At 38.3% G+C, this 12547-nt stretch overlaps 1 protein-coding gene across 4 annotated transcripts in view; it reads left to right on the top strand.

The window, feature by feature from the left end:
* Window positions 1–12547, top strand: part of BNC2 (basonuclin zinc finger protein 2) — a 431315-nt gene that overhangs the window by 168596 nt on the left and 250172 nt on the right. For 2 of the 4 annotated variants that reach the window (XM_059411598.1, XM_059411599.1), the window contains exon 3: window positions 3522–3605. The exons of the other annotated variants lie outside the window; for them this stretch is intronic. In XM_059411598.1, the coding sequence (XP_059267581.1) occupies window positions 3522–3605 (84 nt within the window). The remainder of the gene's footprint in view (window positions 1–3521; window positions 3606–12547) is intronic. 4 annotated transcript variants of the gene reach the window in all.

The following is a 12547-nucleotide window of genomic DNA, read 5'->3' on the forward strand; positions in this document are numbered from 1 at the left end:
AGGAAGCCTGCCATATTTCCTCCCTGCCCCACAGAAAATGTGTTTTCTGGAAGCCCTTTTGACACTGAAGTGAATGCCCACTGGCCCTCCCTTGCTGAATTCCCCTGAGAGGGGAGAAAGGGGGAGAGAGAGGGAGGCCTTTATGCTTGTTGTCATATCTTTTGTTTCTGCTGATTATACACAAAGTAAGTTGTAAATAGCTCTCTCACACACCATGATTCCTTTGAGGTATGTCCTGGAGAGTAGATATGCACTCAGCTTCTGCGTTCCCTGGGGATTCTAGAGGGTTCCTTTCAAAGCCTCCTGCTTCCTGTTACAGCAATAGCAAAATGAAATTTAGCTGAGTACTAGACAATTACTATCCCATAATTAAACCTGTGGCATACTTTCAGAAATAGTAGCTAGTCGGTTTAGTATTTTTTATTGTTTTTAACTTAAATGTTTTTATTTCAAAGCAAAATATAGTAAGATGCAAAAAGAACAAAAAATAAAAGTCCCCTAGTCTTATAGCTACTCAGAGATTTAAAAAAAAAAAATCACTGAAACATTTTGTGAAAATCATTGTAGAGAACTTTATTTTAAAGTATGGCGTCAAAAAAGGCACTTAACACTGGCATGAAGGAAAGCAAATGAAATTGGAGTTCCCCAAACCAATTTAAATTTTATATTCCAGAGAAAACGGTGGTGAGGTACATACCGTATTTTATTATCTGAAATTACACTGGAGTGATAATAAGGGGCTAGACAATTTATGTCCGCTGTATCTGTCAGTCATGTTTTTGATTGTTTCTAGCTAGCTGTCTCACTACTGAGGCTTCTAAATCAAAAGGCCTAATGGTCTAGGTGTGCAGAATTATAACTAATGAGGTTATCAACTTTTATATCCTTTGTTTTTTCCTTGGTACATTTTGATGAATTAGGAAACAGAGCTTGCTTTCCCCTTAAATTTTTTTTCTTTATCTAATACTGCCACGAAATATAGTGGGCAGGATGGGAGAGGACATCGTTAGACAGTGAACCCAGTAGTACAACTGGGCAGTTTTGTTTTTAGTCTTAATTTCCTCATCTTTAAAATGCCGAGGCCCATTTACCTGGATTCTGATGGATTTTTTTCTGCTAAGAAACCCTAGGATTCTAAGTTTGAGAGTGCTAACTCACATCTCTAGTGTAGTTCTTTTTATGATTTGGATAACTGTAACATTTTAGTAGCCTGGCACTGTTTCCTTTCAACTTATTCACAGACCTTTTTGTTTTCTCTCAGAAACTGTGTATTTCTAAGTGTCTGAGGTTGTAATCGAATGTAATTGTCGTTGTTTAACTTTCCCCTTTTCTCTCAAGAGTGTTTATAACATGCATTTTGTGGGGTGGGGAGTGATGTAGAGGAACTAGAAACCTAGTATTGGTGACCCGATCTAATAATGTTAAGGTAAGCGGGAATTTGTTTTGTGTACATAAAATAGAGTATTACTTACACTTGATTTGCAATGTATATATACTGACTCACAGAATGTGCTTTCATCAGTTAAGTAGCTACATTTATTGAGGTTTTATAAGAAGCTGTGGGGGGGGGTTTGTTTTGATATGGAATATTCAAAGATTAATTTTTTCCCCAGTTCTTCTATTGCACCGTAGGGAGAATTACTGTTGCAGAACTCATTAGTGCCCCTCCATATGTCAGCTGAGGGGTGGCGTCAGGCAGCAGCCTGGGTCTGTGTGTGCCACAACACACATGCACTGCGTCCCTGCTCATCTTCGTGCCCCATTTCTCTCTCATGCCTCAAGTTTGAGGATAATTTCATGATGCCTATGTTGCCCTAGGCCACAGAGCAAGTGGTAGTTCTTGATAACACACTTTCTCCACCTCCTCTGTCTTTTTTGTAATTTCTTTCATTTGAAATAGCAACACATGCCTTTAGAGTGGAAGCCGCTAAGTACAACTTTTGCATGTTTTTCATCAACTTCTTTGAATATCTTCTCAGTCTTCTCATTTCTTAAGTTTGGTTATTGCAACTTTCTAGCATGGAACTCTGAGCTAGTTATTTACCTACTGGAAGCTTCAGGGTTGTTGTTGTTGTTTTTCCTTCTTTTTATTTTTTCCCTCCCATTTGTAAAAGGGAGATTCTCATATCCTGTAAGATGGTTGCAAGGGAAAAAACCGGGTCAGTCCATGTGTAAGGTGCCCACATGGTGACTGGCACATCACAAGTACTCAGTAAACATGACCTCTCTCGCTTCCCCTCTTGGGCCCCACTGTGAGATATGTGGATGAAGAGCAGTTAAGTTCAAGACAGATGATAATCTGTCCATGTTACTTTATGGATGTAGGTGGGTAAGAAGAAAGAATGTGAGACTTAAAAAGAATAGGAGAATTGGTCCCCAAAATGTCCAAAAAATTGAGTGCTTTTAAAAAATATTAGTAATATTCACTGGTAAACTTGCAAAGTGGACTTTATTGAAAATTGTTTAAATTTAGAGAGGTGAATTTGTGGGTTCAAAGAAAGAGTAAAATGACTTCTAAGGCAGCACACTTGGCTGAAAACTGATCTCTGAACAAAGAAAATTGACTGGCACAGATGATGGTAAGTGGGGTTAAAGCCCAGAACAAAACAGCAAAGGTGGGCCTTGATAGGGAAAGAAGACAGGTGGGACGAAGCTGATTGATGGAATGAGATTATGAAAAAAGATAGTTGTATGATTAATGAAGATAGCGTGTGTTTGCAAATTTTGAGTAGTGATTCAGAGAACTTTTTTAAAAGGCAGAAAACAGGTTTAGATGGAATCTAAATCCTTTTGTCTTTATCTCAGAAAAATCTAAATTGAAATAAACAGGTAACAGGAGGTAGTATTTTGGGATGAGATAGACTAAGTTAATATAGATTTGAAAGGGAATCTTAGTGGCTTTCAGTATAGAATTTTAGATATAGAGAAACATTCTAAATTTATAGCTGTTTTGTTAGCATTTTTATTATTGGAACAGACATAAAATAAGCCTGTTAAAATTTAGAGATAGTAAATAATAAATATTGATAAAGTCTGTCTGTGCTAACTTATACCATGAATAGGAAAAATAAATTTGAACAGGTATTTTACAGTGGAAAGGAACTTTAGACATTAGAAAATATGTTCTTCATCCTCCTGTAAGAAAATTAGAAAAGGGAGAAAATGTCACCAATGTCAAGCAGAGATTCTATGTTCCTTTTCCTCTGTACTTTAACTTTCTTTCCTCCTTCCGTCCCGAGATATTTAGTAAATGCTTGCTTTGTGCTACATGCTGTGGATACAAGGGGGAATAAAAATTTTGTGGATCTTTTCTTAGAATTTGCCTTCTGGTAGTTAATAGACTTGGTTACATGCTATTTGTAACATATTTGACATAGTAAGTGTCAAAAACCAATGAAGCCATGCTGGCCTGTTGCATATCTGCAGTTGGAATGTCCCTGCTTCTGTCTAGGACAGATGTGTTTGTGTGCAATTCTTAGCAGCCTCCACACCCAGCATCTAACTTGGCCATATTCCCCCAGGTTCCAGTGGCATGTGCTGGCAGAGTGCTGGGTGCAGACTTCTGCCCAAACCTGGAGGAGCCAGACCAGAGGCTGGAAGTCCAGGTTGGAGTCTTACTGCTTTATTAGTTGGGGGTGGTGTGGCAAAAACAGTGGTTCCTGAATGTCTGACATGGATACATCAGTGTCATCAGGAGATGGACAGTTGTAGAGATAGGTTTAAAGGAAGAACCAGGGTGGCATGTGTGCCACAAAAAGTCCTTTTTAGGCTAAATTGTCTGTAACTGGAAATAGCTCATTTATTCATCCAAGAAATGGTATATACTGTGGTAGGTGAGAACATGTTTTCTGAAGGCTGGCTGCCTTGCTTTACAAAAGTTACTGTGAGACACTTGGCAGAGTCACTCAGCCACACTGGGCTTTAGCTTTCCCATCTGTAAAATGGGGACTTGCCACCGAAGGTGATTATGAGGACTGAATGTTGTAACATCTACCTAGCTGGTAGCATAGGGCCTGGCACATAAGAGACCCTCAGTAAAGACTAGCTCTTATCTTTTAAAAGCATTGTTATCATGTGCTTGGTTGCATGATGGTCTCACAGCTCAGCAGAACAGAAGCCTTTGGGCACTGTACTAGAAAAGTATGATTTAATGGTAACTATCTTCCCTTTTCATGTATGGAGAGATATGTCCTGGGATACAATATTAAGTTCTTTAGTCAAGTGAAAGTATTTATTTGGAATTCAGCTCATGTTACGTGGTCTTGGGATATTAGAAGTAATTCGGTATTTCATAGATAAGAATATAAGTATGACACGTAGCTCAAAGACCTACCTTTACTCTGTGTGCCATGTAGTATTTAAGAAATGTGTGTGCTACTAATGCAAAAATACTGGATGAAGTTGTCACATGGATGGCATCCCTAGCATGAGCAAACACGTGCTATATTTTTTTCAGGACCTGCATTTGGCATCATTTTCTAAATTTTCAGACTTACTGGATGAGCATGGTGAGCTTGGTTTTAAAGCATTTTTGCTGATTTAGACACCTTGCATGAGAAAGGAAAATAGTTTTAAAAATTGACTTCTTCGCAGTTGGAGTGAAGGTGGAAGTGGTGGTAGGAGGAGGTTTCCGTTTTTATGGTACTGAAGAGTGCACTGTCTCCTGCACACCTGCTCTTGGCCTAGGGAAGACCATCTGAGCTGTACCACAAGCTGGTCCTGTCTGGGTGGTGCATGGCTACAGTACAACAGAAAAGCAGGTGTGACACATATGAGACATGATCATGTATTTCCCAGTTTTCGAAAGTGAACAGCTTGTGCGTGACACATAAATGCAGAGTGATGGAAGACTTTTCATGGAGAGTGGTCTGATCCTTGACCTCTCTGGGTAGGACAAGTGATGTTCTTCAAACACATCACCTGGAATGGTCTGTCATGGTGGTTGTTGGATAATCTGTTTGGGAACCTTGAGTTATGAAGCGAAAAGCAATGGGTTTTGCAGATGTGACTGTGTGAAATAAAACTGAAAGAGACCAATGGAGAATATTATTTTAACATACCAAGAGAGAAGATGATGTTTACTAGTTTACATGAAACCCTGGTTGTAGGTAGTTAAAACATTTGTAGAGTTGACAATTCATCACGGTCCTTGTGAAGAAGACCAAGCCCCTGGGCAAAGAAATGACTCTCATTTTATTGGACTCCTCCGCTTGCAACACCATTTTGGCAGACTGAGTGGAAAGGTTGAATGTGTTCAAAGAGTCAAGTGTGGTGAATTGGTGCATTAACTGGGACTCATTTGAACATTTCCTTCTTGTTTTCCTTTTCCTTTCTAAATATAACTTCCATACATTTTAATGATATCTGGTACATATCCACATTATGTCAGACATAAAAAAAACCCTGACACTTAATAGGTTCTTCACCAGCTAACAACTTCAGGAGTAGTTTTTTGCTTCTAGGGTCCTTTCATTCTTGCTATGGGGCATGTATTCTAGTCTTTTTCCCCTCTCCCCCTAAGAAATGAGGCATTTCTTAGTTTTTAGTCTTAATTCTGAATTTCAGGGAATTCACCATAGGACTTGCCAGAGACCTCTGTTTTCCCTGCTTGGATCTCAGGCTGTCCCTCAGGGCCAGGCATTATAACCACTAGAGGATTTGCTGTTTGGGCCTCTTGATTCTGAGAATTACCTCTTGTACACCGTGATTTAGGAGCGATAGTTTGTTTATATCCTTTCCTATGAAGGATTTTCATTTAGACACACAGTGCCCATATCTGATTTAACTTTTCTATTTTAGCTGACATAATTTCTCTTGACTGGTGGAGTCCCTTTCTATTCTTACCTCTTTCCTTTTCACTCTTTTTTTCTATCCCTAAAATTTCAGATGGCTCAGCAACTTTATTGCTTAATAATTTCAAGATCCTTGACACTCTTTCATGAACATATCTTTGGTTTTGAATGACTGTTATCCTGAGGTCCGTGTCTTACTTGACTTTGCAAGGGTGTCTTCGGGCTTATTGTGTTAATATGCTTGATTTAGAAAAGTAGCTGGAAATCAAGACTTTGATTCACTGTCTAATTTTGATTTTCTTCATTTTTTTTAAGATTTTATTTATTTATTTGAGAGAGAGAGAGAGAGAGAGATCACAAGTATGCAGAGAGGCTGGCAGAGAGAGAATGGGGGAACCCGATGTGGTGCTCCATCTCAGGACCCTGAGATCATGACCTGAGCCGAAGTCAGAGGCTTAATTTACTGAGCCACCCAGGTGCCCCTCCTCATTGGTTCTTGAAGTGGGTATGAAACTGTACTTTCTTACAGCTTGGGAAGTTAACTGATGTATATTAGCAAAAACTTGTGCTCTTAAATAATTATTTTCTAGGAAATAGTTATTCTAGTTTAGACTTCCCCTAATTCCTATTAAATATTATATTTTCAATCAGAGAAAAGTTACTTTTTAAGTCTAACTGTGCCTTATCCTATATTGCGTTTTTACAGTTAGCCCAACACAGTTCTTTTCTTGGTTGGGAATTCAAGATGTGGGGTTGACTTGATATTTTTCACCACTAAAGTGCTTAGAAAATTAGAGTAAATAATGAACCAATATTTCAGTATCAGATTAGACACAATTTACTGTGATGTTTCATAAACCACAGACTCCTTTCTTCTGTGAATGCGTGAAGGATCACTTTTTTTTTCCCAGACATACCGGGGTGCAAGTGTAAATTTCCATAAAATTTAAATGAGGTGCTTCCTGTAATTAATGAACAATTGTGGCTGCTCTCTAGTCTGCATTGTAATTAACCGTGATCAGGCTTGTTTAGTGATGACACTGTTCCTGTAATAATTTGACAAGCTACTGTGAATTTGCCAGGTTATTAAACAACCTGCAGCATTCACTTATGGAATCACAGGGATGAGCTTGGCGGCTGCTGCTAGTTAAATGCAGCATAAGGATGAACTGAAAGCTGCTTATTGAAGTCTATCGATCACCATGACCAGATTGAAATTCCTATGATTTTGGGGAAGTTAATTAATTTTGTGTGGGTTGTCTTGAAAACTTTTTATTGCATAATAAACCTGCTAGGGCAAAGCTGGTCATTTTTATGAACTCATAATGAAGCCAGCAAATTTTCTATATTATTATCACCAGTATGGACCAAAAAGAATTTGAGATTTCCCCTTCCCACCCTATTAAACGGGTAGAATTATTTAAAAACAACAAACTGTATTCTCTCCAAATTCATTCACAACATTCAACATTCCTCAAATATAAGTTCATTGTGTGTGTGTGTATGTGTGTGTGTGTGTGTGTGAGAGAGAGAGAGAGAGAGAGAGAGAGAGAGAAACAGCAGATGACCTTGAACTAAACACAATGCAGGTAGAGTGAGCCATCTAAGTGGACTAGTAGCCTTATGTCCATGGTCACTAGTACACCCACCTTCCCCAACCCCCCTTCAGGTTAAGAACTGTTCAAAACGTTACTGTCTAGTTACTGTGGTGTCTTTCATTCAGATTCTGTTTATTGACTAAACCGCAAGGATTCCTGCCCAAAGTACCAGGCGGTCTATGCTTGACTGATTTTGATTTTCTAACATCAGCCCTGGGGTTTATTTGAAAAATGTACATACACTGCAGCTTTAACAAGTCAAGTGACTGCATGTTTTTGACCACGGAGTGGAGTATATCTGAAGATCATTAAATTTGGGGGGGTGGGGGAGAAGAGGGGGTGGAGAATAAGTGTAGTAGTCATTGTACCATTGCAGAATGTGTGTGTGTGTGTGTGACACATGGTTTTTGTCTTTTCATCTTCTCCAAGAGCCAGAAAGTTTCCTGCCGTTCTCTTTCCAGCTATTGACAAATGATTGCCAGATGTGAGATCTTTGCAGTACTCTTTCCCTCAGCAAACCTGCAGCGATGGGATATTTGATTCTCCCTTGCCCATTTCATCTCCTTTCCACATCTGCCAGGGACACACAAGCAATACATCCCTACATGAGAGTTTAAAGTTTATTCAGCTCCTTTTTCCCCTCCGATACAGTGTTTGGAGACAACAGAATGAGGTCCATATGACTCTCTCCCAACTTCACTGTATGAAATTAGTTGTTTATTTTACTTATCTACCTCTTAGTAATTGAACTATTTCATTTTAGTTTCGGTCCATGGAAAATTTGATGCAACTCTGGGAGTGCTAAGAGTTTCCTATTGTTGTCTGCTTGCTGCAAGTATGCCATCATCTCGACTCTCTCCGATCACCTCAGTTCTGATACAGACTAGACTGTTGGCTTCATAGAACTTCCTAGGAAAGCAATTTTAATAAACAACTGTCAATACATAAGTGTAGCATGTCTGTAAATTTCAGTAGGCATTTGAGATTAAAAGAGCCTGCTATGAGGGGGAAAATTCAACTTGTTTGGCTTTATTAGCTTACCCTGTATTTGTGTCCATTGTCAAAGTTGATATGGATGAGCTCCTAGTTTTAATCCCAAATAGTTTATAAAAGAGAAAGTACACTGAGTTTTGGAGGCATCTGAAATTAGCCTGTGTAGGCCACACACATAATCACTAACATGCACAGAAGCCTTTTGCATCTGCTTGGAATCTGTATTGATATTGATTTTTTTTTTTCTCATCTCAGTTTGAAGATATTTTCCAAAATGCTCTTATAGCTTATGTTCATACTATAGGGTGGGCTGACACAGGTGGCCTTTCAGTTTTCCTATTATACTTTTTGGCAAAGAAAAGGGCCCCTTATTCCCCGAATAAGATCAGCGTGGCTTTTTTCTTTTTTTTAACATTTAAAAAATAATCCATAAAATGTCTGCCACATGTTCTCTAGTTGATGGAAATGTTTTCCAAATTAGAGCTGTAGTATTGGATTCTTACTGTATCAGTGCTAGTATGTTTACTGTTTCTGCTACCCTGTTAGCTACTCTTAGCTACTTGTGATTGTATGAATTTATATCTTTTTGTGAACTTAAAATGATGAATATAAGATAATTAGCATTTCTGAATTTCATACTGAATAAAAATTTTGGTTTTCTAAAAAAGAAGTAAATGGCTTTTTCCATTATTAGAATCAAAATAATAAAAGTGTGAAGTCTATTTTTCAGTATGTTTTTTAAAAGAAAATAAGACAACAAACAAAACCTAGCAAGCACAAAAAGAAAAAAAAGCCAACAGCCCCTGAAATGAATAAATCTTACTGAGCCTAGAAAAATAGGTAAATCAAAATCATCAAGATATTTACATGAAATGTGAGCAACTTTCTGTATATCCATTATATTATGTCTCCATAAAGTTTAAAAAAAGAAAAAGGGGTAAAACTGTTGGCCACAAGTTCCCAAAATGTTGTGTGTTTCAATTGGAAGTATCTGTTGAATAGCAGAAAATTATAGTTGGAGATATAATGATAAGGGGCACCTGGGTGACTCAGTCATGTGTCTGTCTTTGACTCATGTCACAATCCCAGGACTGAGCCCTGCATTGGCTCCCTGCTCAGCAGGAAGTCTGCTTTTCCCTCTGTCCCTTCCCCCACTCCTTTTCTCTTTCTCAAATAAATAAAATCTTTTTTTTTTTTTTTGGAAGATTTTATTTATTTATTTGACAGAGATATCACAGGTAGATGGAGAAGCAGGGAGAGAGAGAGAGAGATAGAGGGAAGCAGGCTCCCTGCTGAGCAGAGAGCCTGATTCGGGACTCGATCCCAGGACCCTGAGATCAAGACCCGAGCCGAAGGCAGCGGCTTAAACCACTGAGCCACCCAGGTGCCCTCAAATAAATAAAATCTTAAAAAAAAAAAAAAATATAATGATATATCATTAGAGTGCTTGCTCTCAAAAACAACATGATGATCACCATGAAGGTGGTAAGTTTAAACAATACCCTTCAAAACAAAATTACCCAAACCAAAGAGAATCCCTGTGGAAAAGTTGATATTTTTATTGTCCTTTGGCATTCCCTGAGGACTGACGCCAGGTTAGGCACTCAGTGGATGCTGGGAGTGGGGGGGCGGTGCGGGAAGGTGGAGGTGAAGAGCTCTTTCATAAAACAACAAGGTTAGGAACTCCTGTGGCAGGAGCCAAGTTCCTTTGCCTGTAGATCACTTCACGTCATTTGCCTTTGCTAATGTGTTTGCTGGTTTCTCATGCCTTCCTGCTTTTTCCTCAACATGGTTACTCTGGGAGGCAGAGAGGTGCTAAGCAATGGAGGTGTCATCCGGCCCATGTACCTAGGGAACGTCCTTCAGAGGACGACTTGTCACCAGCCGTCAAAGAAGAGAGTGGCTTTGTGGTCTCTGAACATCTGGCAGCGCTGCACAGGAAGCTGAGGGGGTGTCATTAATTGTGATGAAATAATTTAAACCATCAGGAATAAATGAGGCTGTTAAGCTAAGTTCAGATTCCATTTGCCAGGCACATGTGTCTAGCAGCCTGTGTGCAGTTAAAAAAAATTGAATTATATTAGCTCATGAGTCGAAGTGAAACAGATACTGTAAATGAAACAAGTTGCTGTGTGGTGATGACATCGTGTTGAACCACTTCACAGAGTTACAGTTTGTAGGATCAATATATTGAAAGTGGTACATTACTTAATGAATTTTTATATAAAAGCATTCTTATGCAATTGAGGGATAGAGTGAGGACCAAGTGTGTGTTGGAATACAGGATGGGTAGGTGGATGCGAAGAAAGAAGCAAGCCATCGGGTCAAGGTAGGGGGGTAAGTGGTGTTCTTAGTCTGCTAAGGCAAACTGGATTGATGCACAGCTCACCGTCCTATGGATCAGGCTTTGGATACAGTATTCAGTGCAAGTGCTCTGGGCAGGAGGACAGTTTTTCTCTGATAACTAACTCCAGATGTTCCTTTGGGAGCTTTTGCTCCTTTGGGCACATCTGCATTGTTTTCTGGAGAACAGGGACAACTATCTTTGGTGATAGATTCTTCCTCAAGCAAATGGACATACTTCCAAGGCTTTGCACAGTTGTGAACACTGACTTCAGATCTAATTTTCAAGTACTGTGGAAAGAGGCAGCCCTAATTTCTTTACAAAGGAAAGTCTGTCAGGTTTGGAATGTCGGGGCATCTCCGAGGTTTTTAAGCACTAAACTGAGAAATGGTGTGTACGTTCCAAAGTACATTTCTAAAATAAAAAGTCATTCCTTTACACCTAAGCAAAGTTTTCAACTTGAACTTCTATTTAAAAATAAACATAGGATTTTGAAAAAATAAAACGAGACCATGTAGATACACAAAGCATTTTTTAAAAACCACCAGAGAGGTAATCCCTCTGTCCATCGAGGTGATGGTCCAACTCCAGCAAACCTTGGACAAGAGTCATTTTACTACAAGCGTCTTACCTCCCTCTGTGCCATCAGTCTCCTCTGCACCTTCCTGCCTTTGTCTTTTCCTTGTTGTGTATCTCCTTTTTTTCTTCTCTATTTTCTCTTTCCCTTCCATTATTCTTTAAATTTTCATTCTTTTGTATTTGTTTCTCTTTACAACTTATTCCGTCTTTCATCAAAGTGAACTGCAGTTCTGTTTTCCTTCATAGTCCTAGTTTTTGTGTTAGTAGTTAAAAGATCAGTATCCACAGTTACTTAAATTGTGAACTTACAAATTTTAGGTTGCATTGTTACATAAATTTGATCATTGGTGGATTTTTTTTTCAGGAATGTGAATGGAACTTAATTAGGTTTTTTTTTTCTTTTTAAAGGAATGCAGAATAATCACTTAATCATCCTTTTCCCTGGACTTTTGAGTGGAATTGTTATTGATGAAAGCCAGAAATTTGTGGTTCCCACTTACCGTTTTCCTTCTTACCCTGACATGAGGACGACATTCAAATCAAAGTACTTGAATTTCCTGACATCTAATAGAGCATCCAGTAGTTAGGCGATTGCTTCTGTGTGTTTTGATCTTTGGATTTCATTTTAATTGATGAAAAAGAGCAGGAAGATTTGAGTTCTTCAGATCTATTTTCTTGGCATGGCATTGTTGGAAGGGTTGAAGGGTTGTGTGTGTGCATAAGGTACTGAGTCTAGCACAGAGCAAGTAGTAAGTGCATTATTGTTATGACAGAAAGGTATTTTACTAGTTTCTGTTGGCTAAGCAGATAAAAATTAAGAAGAATTTTTTTTTTCCTGAAAATTTCACATAGTGTAACTGTTTTAAATTATATTCACTTTAAAGTTTTACAAATTTTTCCCTTAAGAATAGGAATCCAAGGTGAACATAGGGAGTTTTGAACAAAGTGTTTATGCTTTTCTTTCTTTCTTCAGAAGAAATCACAGCATTCTGTAGTGCATTTATTTATTTCAAGTAAGAAAATGATCGTATACTCAGTAGTTGCTTAAAGTTTTCTTTTGTAAGAGTCTTAGTAAATACTTGATAGATAAAAAGTAGTTTCATGAACTTAAGTTTCTTCCTCCCTTTTAAAATTTTGTTAGAGTGTGTGGCCTGGATGCCTTTACTACATATTTTCAAAATTTAAAAAATTTTTCTACTTCTGTTGTTACTATTACTCTCTGCTTAAGTATCATTAAATTC

The sequence above is a fragment of the Mustela nigripes genome, chromosome 9, assembly GCF_022355385.1.
Source record: "Mustela nigripes isolate SB6536 chromosome 9, MUSNIG.SB6536, whole genome shotgun sequence".
Classification (NCBI taxonomy): Eukaryota; Metazoa; Chordata; class Mammalia; order Carnivora; family Mustelidae; genus Mustela; species Mustela nigripes.